This window comes from Phoenix dactylifera, chromosome 13, assembly GCF_051530095.1.
Source record: "Phoenix dactylifera cultivar Ajwa chromosome 13, Ajwa_hap1_PhDact_Kaust_v1.1, whole genome shotgun sequence".
Classification (NCBI taxonomy): domain Eukaryota; kingdom Viridiplantae; phylum Streptophyta; class Magnoliopsida; order Arecales; family Arecaceae; genus Phoenix; species Phoenix dactylifera.
Genome location: NC_143202.1, coordinates 24893535 through 24901734, shown reverse-complemented (window position 1 = coordinate 24901734; position 8200 = coordinate 24893535). Strand labels below are relative to the sequence as shown.

Here is an 8200-nt window from a genome sequence, read left to right as displayed (position 1 = left end):
ATTAATGCATAAAAAATAATTTAAAATAAATTATGTGTATATTAATATTTTGAGCTAATTCAAATCAAGCTTGAAAGAGCTAGGTTGAGCTCTCGCTCGCTCATTTCTTAATCAAGTGAGCTTAACTCAAACTAGCACATAAACAACTTTGCTCATTTGCCTACCAAACTTTGTTGAATAAAGTGACGACAAGCTTATTCCAAGCTTTATGTTTGCCCGAGTAACTTTTTAAAACTAGGCATAAGTTTTTACCTCCCCTATCCTCTAAAAAAAAAAAAAACCAAAAAAGGTGGAAACATGGAAGTATGCCGGTCAAACTTACTCATATCATAAATATTCAAGGAAAAAGTTGTCATAGACCACTCTTGAGATAAATCCATCATTTATGCCTACCTCCATCCATCCTTTTGGCTTTGTTGGTTTAGAAATAAGAAAAATGACAATATCTGAAGTTATATCTATAAAAATAGCTTTTTCTGATGTAATATAAATAGTTACCACAAACTATTCTAATTTTTGTTGGCCACAGTTTTAGAATAACTTTTGCATGAAGGCCATAAAAAAAACATAAAACTAAGAATAAATAATTAGAAGCAGAAGGAAAAAAGTATAAATAATTAGAAACAGCTTATGACAATCTTCCGATGAAATCGACGTGCATGCTATGAGCAAGTTTGACGAGCATAATAATTCTTGGATTATGCCTTCCCCACAAAGAATATTTGGCAAGTACCAGGTTTTTTCCAATCCTCGTATCTGCTTCATTCCCGGACAGAACGCCGTCTCATGGATGCAAACACGTCAATTAAAACTTGTTTCAGATATCGCAAACAAAGATCGGTAACAACATTGCCTTGCCTCAGTCCATAATCTCTCTTTGATGATTCCACCATATACCGACAGCGTATCTAGTCTCAGATTGATGTTCTTTTGTCTCCAGAGATCCGTTAACAAACGCATCTCAGCAAAGATATCTTATATCTTAGATGGAGTCAGGCCTGCAACTTTGCCACCCAAGCCACAGACCTCTCTCTTGTGCTCACTTGCCAGCTGTAGCGAACAAGGCCATCAAGTTAGCGCCTATGAGCTGCTTGATGAAATGCTTGTACCAGACTACAAATCATGTAATACCATGATCAAGAACTACACCACCGACCACCAATACCTCAAGGCACTGTCAGTATTCAAATGGATGCAGAACGCCAGATTGAGACCAGATAGCTTTGCGCTTGCAGCGGTTGTGAAATCCTTGGGGGCAATACATGATGCTGGACTTGGAGCAACACTCCATGCATTTGCTGTTAGGGGAGGTTTTTTGACATTTGTGGTGGTCGAAAAGGCGCTAATGGACATGTATGCTAGATTTGACATGTTGAGTGAGTCTTGTCAGGTTTTCAGGGAGATGCGTTGGAGAGATTCGGTCGCTTGGAACGTCCTATTGTCTGGCTATGCTCGTGCCCGGCTTTATGGTGATGCAATGGATTTGTTCCATGCAATGGGTGATGAGGAAGTTAAGCCTACTGCAGTAACTATGGCAGTCATTCTTCCCATTTGCGCAAAACTAAAAATTCTGAAGGCGGGGCAAAGTGTCCATGCTTATGTTATCAAGATGGGATTGGATTCAGATACTCTAGTCGGAAATGCACTTATATCGATGTATGCGAAGTGTGGTAGCATCATTAATGATGCCTTTAGGACATTCTGTCTCATTGCTTGGAAGGATGTTATCTCATGGAATTCAATGATTGCTGGGTACTGCGATGGTAGTTTCTTTGGTGAAGCCTTTGAATTGTTTTGTCGGATGCTATTGTCAGGTTGGCAGCCTAATTATGCTACAGTTGCTAATATTCTTCCCATCTGTGCATCGGTGGAAGATGGGTGGTGCTATGGAAGAGAACTCCATTGTTATGCACTGCGGTGTGGCTTGGAGGTGGAACTTGCTGTCTGTAATGCACTTTTGACTCATTACTCGAAGGTGGGAGACATGAAAGCAGTTGAATCGATCTTCGAGCAAATGCATTCAAGGGATTTAGTAACATGGAACACTGTAATTGCTGGGTATGCTTTGAATGGATGGCTCTCAAGGGCAATAAATTTGTTTCATGAATTGCTTTCTAGTGAAATAAAACCCGATTCGATCACTCTCATCAGTGTGCTTCCTGTGTGTGCTCAACTAAATGATGTACGAGAGGGAAAGAAGATCCATGGTTACATATTGCGGCATCTTTTGCTCTGCCAAGAAGCATCCACAGGAAATGCACTTATTAGCTTCTACGGGAAGTGTGGCGAACTAGACAATGCACTGAAGACTTTTAAGGGGATTCCAGAGAGGGATTTGATATCATGGAATGCAATGCTTTCAGCTTATGCTGATAATGAACAATGGGAGAAATTTATGGACCTGTTGAATCAAATGAATCTCAAAGGAATTCAACCTGACCCCGTAACTACTTTAAGTGTGCTTCAGGTAAGTGCTTTCTATGGCATAAAAAAGGTTAGAGAAGCCCATGCTTATTCCCTTCGAGCTGGCTTCACAAGCCAAATGACTGTTGGGAATGCAATACTTGATGCATATGCAAAGTGTGGGAGCACTGATGACGCATTCAGAATGTTCAGGAGCTTGACAGGAAGGAATGTGATCACAGGCAATACAATGATCTCTGGCTATCTGAAGCATGGTTGCCGGGAGGATGCTGAGATGATCTTTGGCCAGATGTGCGAGAGAGATGTAACCACCTGGAATTTGATGATCCAAGTTTACGCTCAGAATGATTGCATAGATCGTGCTTTTGGTCTTTTTCATGAGTTGCAGCACGAAAGAATGAAGCCTGATAATGTTGGTATGATGAGCATCCTTGCAGCTTGTGCACGTCTGGCTTCTGTTCACTTGGTAAGGCAGTGCCATGGCTACATAATCCGTGCTTCTCTTGGAGACGATCACCTGGAAGGAGCTCTCCTCGACTCGTATGCAAAATGTGGAAGCATAAATGATGCTTACAAACTCTTTCGAACGAGCTATCAGAAAGACCTAGTCACATATACTGCTATGCTTGGTGGCTATGCAATGCATGGTATGGCACAAAAGGCACTTGGGGTGTACTCTCAGATGCTTGAATTGGATATAAAGCTAGATCATGTTATCATAACTTCCCTTCTTTCAGCCTGCAGTCATGCTGGGCTGGTAGATGAAGGGTGGAAGCTCTTCAAATCCATTAGTAAGAATCATGGCATTGAACCCACGATGGAGCACTATGCCTGTATGGTGGATCTTCTTGCTCGAAGAGGGCGCTTCAGGGAAGCATACGATTTCATTAAGGATATGCCCTGTGAAGCTAATGGCAATTTATGGGGTACACTGCTTGGAGCCTGTAAGACTTACGGAGAGGTGGAAGTTGGGCGACTGGTTGCAGATCATTTGTTTGATGTTGACACTGGGAATATTGGAAACTATGTGGTAATGTCAAACATTTATGCTGCAGATGGGAGGTGGGATGGTGTTGAGCAGGTCCGTAGACTAATGAAGGCCAAGGATCTGAAAAAGCCAGCCGGATGTAGCTGGATCGAGGTTGAGAGAATGAGACATGTGTTTGTGGCCGGTGATCTTTCTCATCCATTGAGACTTATTATTCGCAGTACGTTGAGGACTTTGGATCGACAAATCAAAGACCCACTGGGTCAGAGTAAATGATGACGGCAAGTCCTTCTAAGCAAATCAGCAGATTTGCCTTCAGCAGAAGCCTCTACATCAATGGAAGATTTTCGTAAGAGACCTTATAAAAGGGCCTCTGAGCCAACAAATGGCATCATAAAATTTTTCTGACAGGATAAGATTATATCTGCAAACATTCTCAAGAAAAAGCCTTCTATTATGCCAGCCCCAGAAAAAATGACTTTACAGGAGCACATGATTACTATGATCTGTAGATCGTCGATGAGTTCCGCAAAAGTAACCAAAAGATAGCTCAGTCATAGGAGCAACCGAAGCTCCTATGACTGCAGAACATCTCGTCATTTGTTATGCAGTTTCATATGGTGATAATCTTCCAAGGTTGGAAGATTATGCCTGCAGAACATCTCGTCATTTGTTATGCAGTTTCATATGGTGATAGCCAATCAAGAAACAGTTTCAGAGAAGGTTGTCTTTTGATATGGTGGTTCCTGAAATAAACTCTGAAATCCAAGCCATCCACAGAAAATGGGTATGATATCTTGGTTGAAGCCAAACATAAATTTCAGAAAGGAAGTGGCTCAAACTACAACCATACTTTCAGCGCAGTTCAAGACAGCTGAAGACAGTAATGACAGAAGCACTAGGGGAAAGCTGAACTTTCAACAACCACATGCAAGACAATTTCAAACCCATCCTCGCCAGCCAAAATTGAATTCACCCAGTGTAAGGTAGCTGATTTTGATGTGTCCGGAGAAGGATAGTGCAAGGTGATGGAACTATGACTGTGATACGTGGAACAAATGTTTAAGAAAGCAAAACATTTTTAGCCTGAAATTTGATGGCAAAGAAATTTCAAACATGTGAGGTATGCTATAGCAGAGGTGATTATTTTAAAGAAAGGGGGGCAATTGACAGAAGAATGTGGGTATAGGAAATTTCTTAAAGCTGACTTGGTGAACCTTCAAATATACAATTTGAGGCAATATGAGCTTGGGGACAGCAGCAAAGACAAAGTAGCCGATGTTTTTTCTTTTCTTTTTTACTTTTGATACCTGAATTCATGCAATCAAATTATAAAGGTTGTAAAAAAACGGGTGATTGAGAAAATATGAACTCTAAAGCAGATTGATATGTTACCATCTTCACAGCATTGTATTAAACTCTTCAGCCATGGTGTTAAGTATCATAAAACTAAAGAAAACTGACTAATAGGAAGCTAAAACAATAAGGAAGAAAACTAAATAGTCTTAGGAAGAAAGCTATCATTAGGTGAATGCACTCCCACAACTTGAGCAAAAGAGAGAGTCACAGACATCCACTCTGTATTTCTCAGGAACACTTGCAACCCTTGCATCACACAATAAGGTACAACCATATGCATGTCAAACATCTATTGATTTTGCCTTTCACAGCTCTTGCAACATATAAATCTTTGAAAACTGTGGGCTTTTAAGTACATTGAATTCCAACAAAAGCCCAACTTTCTGATTAGTTCTTATTCCACCACTGGAACCCCAAACACCGCTAAGCAAAATTTTCATGATTGAAGCCAAATTTTAATCACGTGAGAAAAGTGATTCAAAGAAACCCTAACCATGGCTCGAGATATCCGAACTTTAACAGCAATGATAAAACACTTACAGCAAGCTGAAAATCCTAGTGATCACGTATGAAATGGTTTTAGATTCAGCAACTCATTTCCCAGACTGCTAAATGCAGTTCAAGGAAGCTGACTTTATGTCGAAGGGAAGACACTGCAAGGTGATAGAGCACTGATGGTGAAAAGTGCAGTGACATCTAAAGAATTGGAAAAACGTAAAGTTCCAATGCAATGTAAAAGACCTTCTGCAATAAATCTAATGGCAATAACAGGCCAACTCAAGATTTCAAACTTCCATGAGTAGATGCTGAAATTTGACATCTTGGATTCTGAAAACGTGCCAAGTCTGCTGAAAATAACAGAGGAAATTTTAAATTAGAAGAACCTGGCCATGATGCTGTACGAAAGTCCTTAGCACTGAACTTAGAAAAAGATTAATTGTAAGCAGAGGTTAAGGTCAGCAGTAAAAGCAATTATTTGGTGAAGGAACTGATTATATTCTTTCTTCTTCTTCTTCTTATTGATCGTCGTTGTCTTCTTCTTGGAATGTACACCTAAATGAAGGCAATGTTTCAAATGCTATAGGAAGGGAAGCATGAACTCTAATAGGTTGATAAGTTACCATTTAGATGCTGCCTATGATAATACCCCTGCATGATCTCTTCAACAATGGTATTCAGTATCACAAACAAAGAAAACTATATAGTTGCAGAAAGAAAGCCATCATTAAAAAAATCACACCCACAAAATGAGCGAAAAAGAAAGCCATATATATCACAATTCTAATACTTGTAACATTTCTGTCACATAGAAAGGTATGAAAACTATATATACATCAAGCATCAACAAAACTCAGCTCTCACAAACAACCGAATCATCTTCCATATCCTCCATCCCTCAAAACTGCAGGATTCCATATTCATAAAGCATTCTGCTCGAAGCTAACAACCTTGCTGAGCTCTGAATCCAACCAATCCCACCATCATCAATAAAGACAGTGGAAACCCCTACAGACCCCCAACCAGACCCCAAACAGCACCAAGCAGAGGAACACATCGATGGCAAGCACTATCTTCACACGGCGCCACCATAATTTTCGTGTATGCTGGGGCCCTCGATTCCTCGAGCTCAGGCTCTTCCTCAAAGAAACACCACCGCCTGCCGGTTCATGAGGCAATTCGATCTTTATCCCCCTATCGTTACGATCCTCGCTGCCATCTTCAGCCTCAACCACCCTGTCCTTTGATTTCTTTCTATCATGTTTCCCACTCGCCTTCCCTAAAAGAAGAATCCTTGCAGAATCTGTCGATCCATCAGTTGATGCACTGTCAGAGGCCTGATTCCGGGACATGTTCTCCAAAGAAGATATCAAGCGGCCAATGACGGGAACCAATTCATCCTGGAATCCATTCTTGGAGGCCTTGAAACTATCTCGGAAGCGCTTGAGGAACTGGTGGGTCTCCAGATTGCCAGTGCTCGGGTCGGCGATGGCAAAGTAAGTGAAATTACCGTCCATTAGGAAGCTGAAGGTCCTCGAGCCGACAGTGTGGGAGTACCAGGAATGCAGGGCTGGGCCTTTTTCCAGGCAGCGCTCGGCTATTGCCTCAAGCTCGGGGTCACAACCACTGAATTTGTGGAGGATTCTGTTGCCTTTGGAAACGCAGCAGAAGACTACGTTCCCTGATGGAGGCTGGGATTCCATTGGAGATGGAGGGCTCTCCCCTAGCTCTGATTCATAAAAATCTCGGTCTTTTAAGGAGGGTTGGGAACAATTACCTCAAATTTCACAAGGGTTTTGATATCAAATTGAAAGAAGACTCCGATGAATTCTGGTAGTGGAATCTAGGAATTAATTTGAAAACAGAAAGCTAAATTCTTTCAAGCTTATATTCATAACAAATCCCAGCTTTATTTATTAAAGAGTTCTCTCCCTCTCCTACCCCTGATTCACAGAAGTCCCAGGTTTGAGAAGGGCTGGATTACCTCAAATTTCCCCAGGGTTATCATATAAAATTAAAAGAAAACTTCAGAAGGATTCTGGTGGTGGAATGAAGGGATTAATTTGAATTTACCAAAAAAAGGGGGATTCATTTGATCCAGAAAACCAAATTCTTACAAGCTCGGATTCATAAAAATCCCAGCTTTATACCAACAACTCTCTTTGCTACCCTTGTATTCATAAAAATCCCAGCTTTGACAAGGGTTAGGATGGATTACCTGAAATTTCACCAGGGTTTCGAATCAAATTGGAAGACAACTCGGAGAAATTCTGGTGGACGTAAAATTTGGAAACGTTTCCATGGGAATTTGGAATCAGACCAAGAATTGAGGGGTAGGGTTTTCAAAACATGGGGGATTGGACCAAGAGATTGGAATTATAGGCAGAGACATCAACATCAGAAGAAGAAAAAAAACAAAGAAAGAAAGATTGGACTCTTGTTGGAGGACTGGGAGAAGGAAGGAACGGAGGAAGGCAGGGGAGGCACGAAATGGAGCGCGTGAGGATTAGGGTTCCAAAGAGGCCTCTTCTTGGAGAGATACCGGTTGGAGAATAACTGAAAACAGAATACCCGGTTTCTTGTGGGTGATGGAAATTTTCTTCCCAGGACCTGTCCTCAAATTCAAAACTGAAAAAAAATCCAATCTTTGCTTTTTTTAACAATATAATATAATTACTAATATGCACATAATACATTTTGCCGTGATTTTAGAATAATCCTCATATAATTCACGGCCGTTATAATGATTTTTTTTTTTAGGCTTCTTGATCCCTCTCTCACACGTGTGCGCACATGGACTCTCTCTCTCTCTCTCTCTCTCTACACACACAAGGCCGTTGATTTCTCTAACGAAGAGCCGGCTCAATCTTTAGACGAGTGAGATGGTTGCTTAAGGCCCCAACTTCCAAATGCATTTATTATAATGAGTTT

At 41.0% G+C, this 8200-nt stretch overlaps 1 protein-coding gene and 1 pseudogene across 1 annotated transcript; one reads left to right on the top strand and one right to left on the bottom strand.

The window, feature by feature from the left end:
* Window positions 1–381: 381 nt before the first annotated feature.
* Window positions 382–8100, top strand: SLG1 (Tetratricopeptide repeat (TPR)-like superfamily protein). Its single transcript, XM_008797104.5, has 2 exons — window positions 382–840; window positions 941–8100. Exons 1-2 carry the CDS (start codon window positions 787–789, stop codon window positions 3686–3688), a joined length of 2802 nt encoding a protein of 933 aa, XP_008795326.5. The 5' UTR covers window positions 382–786; the 3' UTR covers window positions 3689–8100.
* On the bottom strand, window positions 6020–6972 carry LOC103711071 (phytolongin Phyl1.1 pseudogene; annotated as a pseudogene).
* Window positions 8101–8200: the final 100 nt, after the last annotated feature.

Excerpts from the sequence above, each read along its gene's own strand:
- SLG1 (XM_008797104.5), top strand. The coding sequence starts at position 787 with ATGGATGCAAACACGTCAATTAAAACTTGTTTCAGATATCGCAAACAA. Across the intron at positions 841-940 it reads GATATCGCAAACAAAGATCG|AGATCCGTTAACAAACGCAT; the intron begins GTAACAACATTG and ends TTTTGTCTCCAG.